This window comes from Ornithorhynchus anatinus, chromosome 11 (assembly GCF_004115215.2).
Source record: "Ornithorhynchus anatinus isolate Pmale09 chromosome 11, mOrnAna1.pri.v4, whole genome shotgun sequence".
Taxonomy (NCBI): domain Eukaryota; kingdom Metazoa; phylum Chordata; class Mammalia; order Monotremata; family Ornithorhynchidae; genus Ornithorhynchus; species Ornithorhynchus anatinus.
In genome coordinates, this window is record NC_041738.1 from 33,836,827 (window position 1) to 33,851,227 (window position 14,401).

The 14,401-nt window shown below is 47.8% G+C and overlaps 1 protein-coding gene across 4 annotated transcripts in view; it reads left to right on the plus strand.

Moving 5' to 3' along the window:
• NLRC5 (NLR family CARD domain containing 5) overlaps nt 1–14,401 on the plus strand; it is an 86,799-nt gene that overhangs the window by 49,984 nt on the left and 22,414 nt on the right. For all 4 annotated transcript variants that reach the window (XR_003762891.1, XM_029075652.1, XM_029075655.1 and 1 more), the window contains 12 exons: nt 174–257; nt 1,430–1,519; nt 1,728–1,775; nt 2,496–2,582; nt 3,065–3,148; nt 4,345–4,428; nt 6,339–6,428; nt 6,749–6,811; nt 7,892–7,975; nt 11,197–11,280; nt 13,003–13,092; nt 13,997–14,062. Coding sequence is in view for 3 of the 4 variants with exons in the window: in XM_029075652.1 (XP_028931485.1) it covers nt 174–257; nt 1,430–1,519; nt 1,728–1,775; nt 2,496–2,582; nt 3,065–3,148; nt 4,345–4,428; nt 6,339–6,428; nt 6,749–6,811; nt 7,892–7,975; nt 11,197–11,280; nt 13,003–13,092; nt 13,997–14,062 (954 nt within the window). In the remaining variant the exon portion in view is untranslated. The remainder of the gene's footprint in view (nt 1–173; nt 258–1,429; nt 1,520–1,727; nt 1,776–2,495; nt 2,583–3,064; nt 3,149–4,344; nt 4,429–6,338; nt 6,429–6,748; nt 6,812–7,891; nt 7,976–11,196; nt 11,281–13,002; nt 13,093–13,996; nt 14,063–14,401) is intronic.

The window sequence follows — 14,401 nt, forward strand, 5'->3', positions numbered from 1 at the left end:
CATCACTCCCGGCGGGGGAACACTGGTATATGGGGTGGAGGAGGATGGGATGGGTGAGGAAGGTGATAACCCGTGCCGTGGAACTACCGAGAACCACCAGAGCTTCATTTAGGAGGAGGATTCAGCAAACTTCTCTTTCTACTGATAAATATTTTTCCTTCTGATCATCCTAGCTTATCTGATAATTCACTTGGGGACAAAGGCATCCAGATGTTGGTTCTGCTTCTCCCGGGCTTGCGTACACTGAAGACTCTAAAGTAAGTGACGGGTGTCTATGTTGGGACGTCCACTGGAATCGCTACTCCTTTGGACTTTGGGCAGATCTCTTCAGTCAGGTCCTGAGAGCCAGGACCTTCCGTCTCCACTCCCCATCTCTGCCTTATCGCAATCCAGTCTCTATTTCTCCAGCAGTACATGGTGAGAAGCCGGTGGCTTAGTGAAAAGAGCACAGGCCTGGGAGTCAGAGGACCTGGGTTCTAATCCTGGCTCTGCCACTCGTCTCCTATGTGACCCTGGTCAAGAGCAGCGCCTAGTAGATACCATACTAAAAAAGTCACAACTTCTCTGTGCCTCAGTTTCCTCATCTATAAAATGGGATTAAACAACTGTCTCCCCTCATACTTAGAATGTGAACCGTGGTTGGGACAGGGACTGTGTCCAACCTCAATACCTTTTATCTACTGCGGTCTAAAGGCAAGGGAGAACAGTATTTAATTCCCATTTTACAGATGAGAAAACTGAGATGTAGAGAAGTCAGGTGATTTGCCCCAGGATCATGCAGCAGGCAAGTGGCAGAGCTGACACTAGAACCCAGGTCAGACAAGAATCAGAGCCTTTCAGCCTTCAGCCTTTCAGCCTTCAGAGAAACGACGATAGCATATTACTTGAAAACTGTGGTGAAAACCAGCCCCAACCGGGTGATCACATGCACTTTTGCGGCTTTTGAGGCTAATCAGTTTTCGGTGCTCAGAACTGGTTTGCCCTCTGGAGGAGGTGGGCCTCTGGCACAATACCATCATGGACTTTCTTGTTGCCTGCAGCTGGACCCATCCTCCCAGCACTCCTCTCCATCCTCCTCCTCTGTGCCATTCCACCCACTTCCCTGATGGGAAAACAGAGGCAACAGAATAAGGGAAATGACACCTGTCAAGTCAGTGGAGATCGGAGGGGAATACGCAGAGACCCTCACTGTCGTCATGGCCCCAGTCCTCCCCTCAACTCCAACAAATGGTCTCGTCTCTAGACAGGAGGATAATAACACTAATAATAATTGTATTGTATGTTAAGTGTTTACTGAGTGCCAAGCACCATCCTAAGCACTGGGGTAAATAAAAGATCAGGCTGGAAACAGTCCACATCCCGCGAGGGGCTCACGGTGTAAGGATGATACTTGAACAGCTGTAATGCAGTCAGTCTTTTCTCCTCACAGCCTGAGTGGGAACAACGGGTCACTGGAAATCGCATTCTACTTGGCTCAGGCCTTCTCCACTTTGGAACAAATTGCAGGGATGGACATTGGGTGAGCCTTTCTCTTGGTTTCTTCTGTGGCCTGACAGCAGGGGAGTGGCCAGAGGTTCTGGGAGAGCGACAGCGGGCGGGGATGTTGGAGGGATTGAGGAGTCATAGTAAGATTCAGTGGTGCCTCTGGGCGAGCCTATCCAGTCAGATCATTTGGCAGGCAGAAAAACGGAACCTCAGCGGTATTCACTGTTCCTGTCTGTTTCCAGGTTAGGGAGCCAACAGTCCATCCTGGTGACACTCCGCGGCAGGACCAGGTAAGAGGTGATTGAGAAGCTGCATGGCTTAGTGGATAGAGCACGGGCCTTGGAGTTAGAAGGACCTGGGTTCTAATCCCATATCTGCCACATGCCTGCTGTGTGACTTTGGGCAAGTCCATTAACTTCTCCATGCCTGTTTCCTCAACTGCAAAATGGGAATTCAGTTCCTGTTCTCCCTCTACTTAGACTGTGAGCCCCATGTGGGACAGGGATTGGGTCTGACTTAATTAACTTGAATCTACCCCAGTGCTTTAGAACTGTGTTTGACATAGAGTAGGTGCTTAACAAAAGTCTTGTCTTATGCCGTCGAGTTGTCTCCGACCCATAGTGACGACAGGGACACATCTCTTCCAGAATGCCCCACCTCCATTTGCAATCATTCTGGTAGCGTATCCATAGAGTTTTCTTGGTCAAAATACAGAATTGGTTTACTGTTGCCTCCTTCTGTGCAGTAAACTCAAGTCTCCACCCTCGACTCTCTCCCGTGCCGCTGCTGCCCAGCACAGGGGCGTTTTGACTTGTAGCAGATTGCCTTCCACTCGCTAGCCACTGCCCAAGCTAGGAATGGAAAGGATATGGTTCTGCTCGACTCTCCCTCTCATAGTCAAGACTGGTAGAGTACTGGAAACTCTCCTGGTGCGACCCACAAGTACTGTTAAAAAAAAAGTTGTCTTGTTTGCTCGTGGTGTTCCTTTCAAAGTTTTTCCTTCTTCCAAGGCTTACACAGGACACAGGATCTTTGGAGAGAACAACCACTCACCTGCAGTCTTCTCTTGGGGAGCAGGGGTTCTCTAGGAGTTTTTGGTACAGTATCCCTCCCACTCCTCCTTCTCCCACTCTTCCCCCTTCTCCAGCCTTTCTTTTCAATTGCTCTCCAGGCAGCACTAATGAGACCCTCACATCTCCCTCTCCCTATTTTGATTCCGCTGTGTGAAATGCACAGTCAGGACTGGGAGAGCCAGTAGAGGCCTGATTCTATTTCTGAACCTGAAAGAAGAATTACGAGGTTCACCCAAGGGGGTCTCAAGTCTCTAAAGGCCATCTTGTCCCCCTCTCCCACCCCAGGGTGTGACGTATGTCCCATTGGGGAGGCAGAACGATCAGATTGGAAAGATTCAGGACCAGGGCACGGGTTCCACGGGAGGCTGTGGAGGTGTATTTGTGTGGAGACAATGGGGCCCCATCCAAGTAGGGACAAGAAATCAGGAAACCAGCTATCTGAGGACCCTCTGCCATCCCTAAGGCCAAAGAGAAAATTCCTGGCCCTCAAATGGAATCTCCTTCAGTCTCAGGGAGTGTGCGTTGGAACCTGCAAGCATGCAGAGGCTGTGCCAGGCTCTGGAGAAATGCTCAGGATCGATGGATGTTAGGTGAGTAGAAAAGGGGTGGCTTCTCTATTCTGGGGTAAAAGGTCCTTTCCCCAGCTCTGGGGAGCAGAGGGGCAGCAGCAGGGAGGGGCTTCTGGCCCCGTTATGTGTTGGAAGTGTTTAGCTACCCATTTCTCTGTGCATCAAACTGAAACTCCTGACTAGTGGATTCAGGGCTCTCTCTCTCCTGGCTCTCTCTCTTACCTTTCCTCTCTCAGCCTGTAGTGAGGCCTAGTGAGAAGCAGCGTAGTCTAGTGGATAGAGCACAGGTCTGAGAGTCAGAAGGCCCTGGGTTCTAATCCCAGTTCCACCACTTGTCCGTTGTGTCACCTTGGGCAAGTCCTTTAACTTCTCTGGGCCTTAGTTACGATATCTGTAAAATGGGGATTATGGTTATGAACCCCTTATGGGACATGAACTAGGTCCAACTTGATTAGCTTATATCTGCCCCAGCGCTTAATGCAGTGCTTGGCACATATTAAGCACTTAATAAATACCTTAAAAAATTATTACCAAATAGTGGATCATCCTCAATGTCTCCCAAATCTCCCCCTCCATTTCATTTTGCCTCATTTCCCTCCTTATCCCAAACTCCCTCTGTACTACTGTAGTGAGGATAATATTTTAGACAGAGGAGAAATGACACAGTAGCAACGTGGCCTAGTGGAAAGAACACAGGCTTGGGAGTCAGAGGACCTGGGCTCTAATCCCGGGCTCCACCACATACCTTCTTTGTGACCTTGGGCAAATCCCTTAACTTCTCTGTGCCTCAATTCCCTCATTTGCCAAATGGGGATTCAATATCTGTTCTCTCTCCTACTTAGACTCTGTGCCCCTTATGGGATCTGAGTATCTTATATTTACCCCAGAGCTTAGTACAGAGCTTGGCACAAAGTAAGCCCTTAAATACCATTATTATTATTATAGACTTTTTCTCATCTATATTGGCTGTACGTTTGTCCTACGTACTTACATTGGGAACTCTTGAGATCAAAGACCCCACCTATTCTTTGATGTGTATTCTAAGAGTTTAGTCTAGGGCCTCACAGAATCATTTTGGTAGGTATGTGATTGGCTGGTAGATTGGCCGGGGGTTGAACCATGGCAGACAGGGAGAATACAGGAGGCAGCTGATTGTGATTGTGCACATTCTATGGGGTGATTTTCCTACTCTGGTGATGCTCTGACTTTATTTTCAGGTTTTCCTGCAACGCCCTGAGCGATCAAAGCATAGAAGTGCTGCTTCACTATCTACCCCGTCTTCAGAGCCTGCAACATCTGCAGTAAGTTGGTCATGAAATCTGTGTCAAGTCTGGGCATCTCTGTTGTGGTCCCACCCACAGTTAGAGCAGACAGGCTTCTCCTTCAGGGGATGGGTCTAGCAGCCTGAAGCCCCCAAGGCTAGTCCTTAGGAACTGAAATGAAGGGGAGCTGGGAGGTGGGGCAGGAAGCTTTCCTAGCCTAACCTCGCATCACCCCATCCCAAGCCCCCTAATTCTGCCTATCCTCCGCCCTTCTATCCCATACCCCCTAAGCACTTTGATACCCTACCCCTGCCACACATATGTAGATATCCTTAATTCTCTGTTGCTTCCCCTACCTGTAATCCATTTTATTGTCTGTCTCCCTCACTAGGTTCAGCAGTGTAGCCTAGAGGAAAGAACATGGGCCTGGGAATCAATCTAATCCTGGCTCTGTAGCACATCTATTGTGTGACCTTGGACAAGTCTCTTAACTTCTCTATGCTTCAGTTCCCTAATCTGTAAAATGGGAATTGAGCCTGTGAGCCTCATGTAGATTACGGACTATGTCCAACCTGATTATTTTGTAGCTACTTCAGCACTTAGTTCAGTGCCTAGCACATAGTAAGTGTATAACAAATGCCATTTACAAACAAACAAAAAAATCAACTTCTTTGTGCCTCGGTTCCCTTATTTGTAAAATTCATACACTCAATTGTATTTATTGAGCGCTTACTGGGATAAAATGGGAATTAAGACAGTGAGCCCCATGTGGGACACAGACTATATCCACCCTGATTAGTTTGTATCTTCCCCAGAATTTAGTACTGTGCCTGGCACATAGTAAACAGCAAATACCATAGGAAAAAAAAAGTTGTAAGCTCTTTGAGGGCAGAGATCATGTCTACCAACTCTGTTGTCCTCTCCCGAGTGTTCTATCTACAGGAAGCACTCAATACATACCGTTGATTGATTGAGTGGATATCAGGAGCAGGGTATGGGATTGTCGTTCTGAGGGAAAGGCCTCAGTTTCACAAATTCTTGATATGGCTGTATTTGAACAGCAGCTGCACCTGAATTTCTAACTTTGTTGTCTAATGGTGTGTCACTTCTGAGCACAATAATAATTCCTTGAAAACATTCACACAGGTTGAGCCCTAAAAGGAAGTACAGAAGTCCACTAATATAAATGATTGTGCTATTTAAGCACTTATTATGTACTAAGCATTGGGGTAAATCAACTACAGTCAGATCAGACATAATCCCTGCCCTTCATAATAATGGTGATATTTGCTAAGCGCTTACTATGTGCAAAGCACTATTCTAAGCGCTGGGAGATTCAAGGTGATCAGGTTGTCCCACGTGGGGCTCACACTTTTAATCCCCCTTTTACAGATGAGGTAACTGAGACACAGGGAAGTTAAGTGACTTGCCCAAAGTCACACAGCTGACAAGCAGCGGAGCTGGGATTGGAACCCATGACCACTGACTCCCAAACCCAGGCTCTTTCCACTGAGCCATGCTGCTTCCCTGCATGTGGCTCACAGATTAAATGGGGAGGGAGAATAGGTTGAATTCCCCATTTAAAGATGAAAAAACTGAGGCACAGAGAAATTTGGGACTTGCCCAAAATCACACAGCGGGCAAGTGCCAGATCCTGGATTAGAACCTAGGCCCCTCCTCTTTCCATGCTGCTTTTTCACTGAGCTGAAAACCAAAATTAAACTGGAATCATTAAAAAAAAAATCTTGCCATCACCAAATGTGTCTGATAGGGTGTGATTCCCATGGGATAGGAGATGTTCAATCTTACCCACCCTTGGTGAAACAGCCAAAAGGGGATGGGTTGGTGGCAGGAGGGAGCCTGACTCCCTGGCATTATTTATGTCACTTCGCTAAATTGCCTTTGCAGAGACCTGCCTGTCTGATTTCTCTTGCCATTTGTCCCTCCAGGATCGATGAGACCTCATTGTCGCCAAACTGCCCCTTCCTGTTGGCCAAATCCCTCAGCCTGTGCAGGCGAATCCAGAAACTGGAGGTCAGGTGAGTCTTCGATTGGGGAGGCCATCTTGGAGCCCACAGAGATGGAAACCTGGAAAGCAGCAACTCGGTCCCCTTTCCTCTCCACTCCCCGGGGACAAGCGGAGCCTTTCCCACACTTGCTTCACCATGCGGTTGAACTGTTCAGGCATAGGGGTTCCAGGGATTATGGTGAATAGATGGTGGCACTGTGGTCACAGCAATGGCCGGGGCAGTGGCATGTCTGTAGATGGGGCTTCCCTCAGAAATGGACAGGTCAAATGCCTCGAGAAATCTGGCCACCCCTGAGAATAGTAGCTCACTGTGATCTGCATTTGCTCTAGGTCAGGAACATGGGCTTCGATGTCCTTTGCCACGGGCGAGAAGGGAGGAGAGAAGTCCTGCAGGTAAGGAGAAAATAATAGCGGTATTTGTTGAGCTATGTGTCAAGCACTACTCTAAATGCTGAGCACTGCTCTAAGCACTGGAAGATCCAGGCCGTGGCTCAAGGTCAGTCAGATATGGTCATCAGGGCCACATGCGGTGTTTAGCTGTATTAGCAGTGCATCCCTACAGTACAGAGAAGTAGCGTGGCTCAGTGGAAAGAGCATGGGCTTTGGGGTCAGAGGTCATGGGTTCGAATCCCAGCTCGGCCACTTGTCAGCTGTGTGACTTTGGGCAAGTCACTTAACTTCTCGGTGCCTCAGTTACCTCATCTGTAAAATGGGGATTAAGACTGTGAGCCCCACCTGGGACAACTTGATTCCCCTGTGTCTACCCCAGCGCTTAGAACAGTGCTCGGCCCATAGTAAGCGCTTAACAAATACCAACATTATTATTATTATTATTATTATTATTATCATTATTATTCTCTGCCTTTCCCCTTCAGCAACTTGTGCCAGTGGGACAGGATGTGGGGGGTGGCACTTTGGGGGCAGCAGAAGAAAGATGAGGTCATTCTGTAGAAATCCTTAATAGTTCTCCTTTTTCCAGTGTGTTAGGGTTCCTGATTCGAGGTGACTTGTGTAGAGGGGCTTTTAAGTCAGGGAGTCTTTCTCCACCTCTGCTCCCGTCTCTGCATGGAATTTGGAATAAGCCTCAGTGTCTCTTTCTTTACAGTGGGGCAACAGTACTTTCACCAGATATGTTTATTGAGTGTCCTTTAAAAGAAGCCCTGGGAATAAAAAGCAGGACTGTTTAATTCAGGGCCCTTCAGTGATGAAAATGGGCATTTAGGAACCCTGATTTAAATCACTACAGAAGTTCTAGGGGTGATGCGTCCTAAATAGGGCCACCCCTGGCATTTGAGTGCGAGTCTCCCATCCAGAATTTGATCTGGTTTCCCCATCCCACTTGACCCCGGCTGGGCCAGCAGAGAACTGTAGAGATCAGACTCCCAGAGTGGGGCGGAGTGGCTCACCCTGGGACTCCATGGTCCGTACCGAGTCAGCCACAATGAGGCTTTACGTGTCCTCCTCCTCCCCCAGGCTGACTGACTGCGGCCTCGACCAGGAACATGTGGAGCTCCTGTTTCAAACCCTGCGGCTCTGCAAGCACCTCAGTCAACTAGAGTAAGTGGCTTTGGATGTGGGTGTGTGGCTGTGAATGCAAATTTGGGGTGTGTGTGTGGTGTCTCTGAAGTTTTTCTCAAAGAACTGTCTTCCACCACTGGATGCCCCATCAGTGCACTTTTGTGTGTATGAGCTTGCGGAGTTTCCTGTCTCTTTTCACTCAGTCAGTCTTACTGTGTTCAGAGCACTAGGCTAAGCGCTTGGGAGAGTACAATATAACAGAATCCGTAGACGCGTTCCCTGTCCACAGTGAGCTCAAAGTCCAGAGGGAGAGAGTGTCTCCCAAGCATTTAGTTCAGTACTTTGCACATAGAAAGTGCTCAAAAAATACTGTTGATTGATTGACATTACTATCAATAAATGAATTAAGGATAAGTACATAATGATGGTGTTTGTTAAGCGCTTACTATGTGCCAAGCACTGTTCTAAGTGCTGGGGGTGGGATACAAGGTAATCAGGTTGTCCCACATGGGGCTCACAGTCTTAATCCCCATTTTACAGATGAGGGAACTGAGGCAGAGAGAAGGGAAGTGACTTGCCCAAGATCACCCAGCAAAAAGATGGCAGAGCCAGGATTAGCAGTGTAGCTTAGTGGAAAGAGCAGGGGTTTAGGAGTCGGAGGTTGTGGGTTCTAATTCCACCTCTGCTACTTGTCAGCTATGTGTCAGCTCATTGTGGGCAGGGAATGTTTTTCTAATTCTGTTGTATTATATTCTCCCTAGTGCTAAGAATGGTGCTCTACACGTAGTAAGTAGAGCCTTCTGTGTACAGAGCATTGTACTAAGCACTGGGGAGATTACAATACCACAGAGGTGATTGACATTCCTTGCAAAAGAGCTTGCCTTCTGGGAGGGGCCTTGGGGAGTGAGTTGTTTCTGAGTTCTAGAAACGTCTGTCTTATCCATGTCCATAGCTAGCCTGGTGGGCCATCATAGAGCTTGATCCATGTACTCGGATGTGAATGATAAGCTTATCGTTATGTGAATGATAAGCCAAATCCTTTGCTCCGTTGCTGGATTTGCTACTTTAATGCCCCCGGCTCTGATTCTGCCTGTTAGTAGCGTGATCTTTGGAGCCGTCCGCCACTCCCGTTGGTTGTCTTCGTGGCTGTTTGGTCTCTGTTCCTCCCAACCGACCATTGCTCCGTAGCATCATTTGAGGTTGTGCTCTACCGTGTTTTGAAATGTCTTTTCTGTCTGCTTCCCTTAGGGTTGCCCTCTTAATTTCAACTCAACTTAGAGTGCCTACTCAGGTATCCTGCTGTCAACCATTTTCCACATGTGTTGTGAAAGTCATGGTGTGATGTGTTTATGATGTCTGTGATGCGTTTTATCTTTGGATGTTAAGTATGGTCCGTAGAGGCTGATGATGATAATAGTATTTACCAAGCACTAACTAGGTGCCAGACAGTATACTAAGTGATGAGGTAGGTATGAGATAGTCAGAGCAATCAGATCTAGTCAGAGAAGTAGCGTGGCTTAGTGGATTGAGCATGATCCTGGGAGTCAGTAGGTCATGGGTTCTAGTCATGGCTCCACCACGTGTCTACTGTTGACCTTGGCAGGTCACTTCATTTCTCTGGGCCTCAGTTACCTCACCTGTAAAATGGTGATTAAGAGTTTGAGCCCTATGTGGGACAGGGACTCTGTCCAACCTGACTAACTGTATCTACTCCAGCACTTAGAACAGTGCTTAACAAGTACTGTAATTATTATTATTATTAGATCAGGCCTAGTCCTGGTCCTACCCGAGACTCACAATCCAATCAATCAGTCAATCGGGGTATACAGTGAGCGCTGCTGGGTCTCATCTGTACCTCATCTGTAAAATAGAGATTGAGACTGTGAGCCCCACATAGGACAGGGACTGTGTCCAACCCAATTTGTTTGTATGTCCCCCACTGTTAGAGTGCTTAGCAAATACTACATTTATCATTACTAATATTATTATTATTATTACTAAGAGAATGCTGCTGATGAAACTGCTCAAGGGATCAGCTATGGGATATAAAGCCCAGACACTATAACTTTGGCCTAAGCGTTGCTGCCATGGTGATGCCATACTGTGTGTGTCTTTCAAAGGATGGCTGCCCTTCTTGACTTTGTTTTCTACTTCTTTGGCTCCTGGTGCATTGGCCCTGCCCTTCTCTGGAGTTAGATTTATTTCTCTGCAGGGATCAGCCTTCTTAGACAATCCCTTGCCCCTCTTGTACACCCTAAACTCTAACACAGTTAGCTTAGAGTAGAACATTGCCATTTATAGCTGAAGATATTTTTATTGCTCAGCCTCTGATCCTTCTCCAGGAAGTGGGCAGTTCAAGGGGAGGGGCTGAGTCTGAGCCGAGCGTGGGGCTGGGCCTGATCTGGGGAGAGCCATGTCTGAGCCAGGAATTGGAGCCGAGTCCTAACTGAGTTCATCAGAACTAGATGCTGTAACACAAGGCACCAGGCACGGAGTCCCCTTAATTTTATGGGGTTTTTAAATTACATTTGTCAAGCATTTACTGTGTGCCAGACACTGTACTAAGTGCTTGGAGTAGATACATGTTGGTCAGGGTGGACACAGTCCACGTCTCTTAATCCCCATTTTACAGAGGAGGGAACTGAAGCAAAGAGAAGTCAAGTGACTTGCCCAGTCTCACACAACAGTCAAGTAACAGAGCCAGGATTAGAACCCAAGTTCTCCCCTCTTCTAGACTGTGAACCTGTTGTGGGCAGGGATTGTCTCTATTGCTGAATTGTACTTTTCAAGCAGTTAGTACAGTGCTCTGCGCACGTTAAGTGCTCAATAAATACGATTGAATGAATGAATGAATGAATGAACCCAGGTGTTCTGACTCTCAGGACTGTGCTCTTTCCACTAGTCCTTTCTTCTTCTTGTTTGGTTAAGCGTTTACTATGTGTCAAGCACTGGGGTAGATACAAATTAATCTGGTCAGACACAACTCCCATGGGGTTCACAATCTAAGTAAGAGGGAAAACAGGTATTTACATTTTTGTGTCTCCCAAAGTGCTTAGTATAGTGCTCTGCACATAGTAAGTGCTCACTAAGTGCTGTTGATAGGTGGTTGGAAGGTATTGAATCCCCATTTTACAAATGAGGAAGCTCCTCTCCAACGGACGTTCGCTGGGGCTGGGGATGGCAGTGATGCCACTGCTGATATCACTCACGGGATGAATCGTCACCTGGTATCTAGCCTTGTCTCTTTCCGTCTCTTTCAGTCTCTCTGGGAATCAACTTGGCGATGAAGGGATCAGGTGCCTTCTGGAGCATTTGCCGCAAATGGACATTTCCGGTTCCCTCAAGTAAGGAAAGAAAACATCTCTCCAGGAGTGGGGTAGTCCTTGGCCCGGGCGAGCAGGGAAAAGGGATCCTGTGCTGGGGAATTCTCAGGGAGAGGAGTTTTTCCCCACAGGATACCCTCACCTTTCTACCTAACAGAGGCGGGGTGATGCTTTGTTTGACTTCCACAATTAGAAATCACTCCGGACTCCAGCCAGGAGAGACCTCCGTGCACAGATTTGGGCCTGAGTTAAAGTCCTTGCTTTTCCCTTTTCCGATCCCCACCCTGTCTAATAATAGTAATCCTAATAATAGTGATATTGGTCAAGTGCTTACTCTATATGTCAAGCACTGTGCTAGATGCAGGGGTAGATACAGAATCATCAGGTCGCACATCAGGCTCACAGTTTAGGAAGGAAGAACAGGTATTGAATCCCTATTTTGCAGAAGAGGGAACTAAGGCACAGAGAAGTGAAGTGACCTGCCCAGTATCACAAAGCAGGCAAGTAGTGGAGCCGAGATTAGAACCCAGGTCCTGTGACTCTGGGACCCATGCTCTTTCTACTAGACCATGTTGCTTCTCAAGCATCGAGGCCTGCCTTTCGTTGATCTGAGTCCCTTGACATGAGGGTAACCACGGTTATTGAAAAAACCCTCTTTCAGCCGGTTTCAACTTTGCTGTTGCACTGAGCTGTTTTATGATGCTATTAAATGGGAATGAGAAGTTTCCTCTCCTTTCTCTGCCCTTACTGCTCCAAAACAGCCTAAAGGCAAGGAGGAGAAGCAAAGGAGATGTTACTCCACATTCTGGGGTAAGGAGAGTTAGCTGCAGATCAGTTTCACCGGGCAGATTAACTAACGTTTGCAATCTGATTCAGTCAGTGGGCTGGGGAGTGGCACCGAGCTCTTCCAATGGCCCCTGGAGCTTCCTTGGCCATGGCTGGCACTGTTTTCGCAAGGAAGCTCACTGTAATGACCATGGCCTGGTAAACCTACACTCCCACCAAAAAGCATCATGAAACTCATGGCTCTGGTAGTAGAGAAGCAGCAAGGCCTAAGGGAAAGAGCATGGGCCAGGAAATCAGAAGATCGGAGTTCTGATCCTGCCTCCTCCACTTGTCTGCTGTGAAACCTTGGGCAAATCATTTAATTGCTTTGTGCCTCAGTTTCCTCTTGGGTAAAATGAGGAATTAATACCTGTTCTCCTTCCTACTTAGACTGTGAGCCCCATGTGGGGTCGGACTCTTTTGTATCTACCCCAGCATTTAGTACAATGCTTGACTCATAGTAAGTGCTCAACAAGTACAATAATAATAATAATTGTCATTATTATTATTATTAGAAGCCCAGGGCCCTTCTTTGGACCTCTGGTTTGCCTCAGTTGCTGCCAGTTCTCTGTCCTGAGAGTTTCTGGGATACGTAATGTGTTTCTCAGAGAGCGTTGCTGAGACTACATTTCTGTAAATTCATTGTAGACAGGGTATGAATCTGTTATATCGTTATATTATACTCGCCCAAGGGCTTTGTACAGTACCCTGCACACAGTGAGGGCTCAATAAATAGGACTGTTTGATTGAGACCCTCACGGGCCTCTCTCGAGTTCTGTTTTCTGTTCACACTCCCCTAGCGTTGTCCCTGTTGGCTGTAGTTGCAAAGCAGACCTTCTTAGGAAGGCCATGGGAGGGGCTGAGAGTGTCCCCTGTCTCTCCTGGGCAGTGATGAGCCTGTGTGTTTTCTCACTGTAGCTTGAGTCACAACCACCTATCTCAGGAGGGGATTTTGCACCTGGTCCGTTCCCTCTCTACCTGCAGCCGGGCCAGCCAAGTTCGTGTGAGGTGAGCCACTTTTCATTTCTGTCTCCCCATCTCCATCCTTCCCATCTGTACTTCATGGCCGTTATCTTCCTAGGCTCCAGACCCTCACTGAGATCCCCATCTCCCTTCAGAATGGCTCTGACTCAGCTGCTTCAGTTCCTACTCCCACTGTGAGAAGCAGCGTGGTCTAGTGGATACTGGGAGTCAGAAGGACCTAGGTTCTAATCCCGGCTCCACCACGTATCCGCTGCGTGATCTCTGTGCCTCAGTTACCTCATCTGTAAAATGGGGATTAAGACTGTGAACCCCTTGTGAGACAGAAACTCTCTCCAACCCTATTTGCTTGTATCTACCTTAGCACTTTGTACAGTGCCTGGCGCATAATAAGCACTTCACAAATGCCACAGTTATTATTGTGTGACTTAATAACCTGTGACACCTCAGCTTTGGTGACCCAGTTTGGGCTGAGATATGCTGTGGGACCTTGGGAAAATCACTTACCCTCTCTGGGCTCTCTGAGGCCTATTTAGAGGGATTAGATTGAAAGCACAGGGGATTGCAGTTTCTTGCAAACCCTTGGCAGTTACAACTCGCCTCCTCCCCTGGGATAAGTAACGGATTGTGCTGAGGAATAGAAAAGAATACTGACTTGTACTCTCCCAGAGGCTTTTACACTGCTCTCCACAGGGTAAGCACTCAATAAATAGCATTAATGATGATCGATTCACTAGACAAGCAGGTAAAGTGTTCATTTTGTTTACAGGCAGTTAGCAAGGACATTACTCCTAGATGAGGGATTCTGTGGGCTTGGGGAAGCCCCCCTCCATTATTGTCCTCTAAATCAACATTTAGGGACCAATCCTGGGGTTCAGCTATATCTTGGGATAGAGAGCTGTCCTGAACTTACCTTTCTCTCTCTGCACAGCCTGGGTCCTGAGGAAGAAGTCCTGATCCAGTTCACCAGGAAGACTAGCCCCTGGAAGACTCTGAGGTAATTTGTTGGGAAATTTTCCTCAACTGATTTCGATGGACTCTTCTTTATCCAACTACGAGGCTTCTGGATTCTCCCCAGAAGCTGACCCTCGCTGTTTCCCCTGCCCCCCAAGAGAAGGAACAGAAAGATTGAGGGAGGCATCAGCTCAGCCTGAGGTTGGAGGAACCTGCCCATCCCAGTTGAGGGTGGCGGGGGGCACTGAGGAGGAGGCATCGACTCTAGAGCGACAAGAGCCCGGCTGAGGAAATAGGTTCCCTGTCATAGGCGTTTAGGCAGCTGTCCAAGCCCCCTGCCCTGGACCCCGTTCCTCCACCTGTTGGCTCTGAGAGAGAGGCC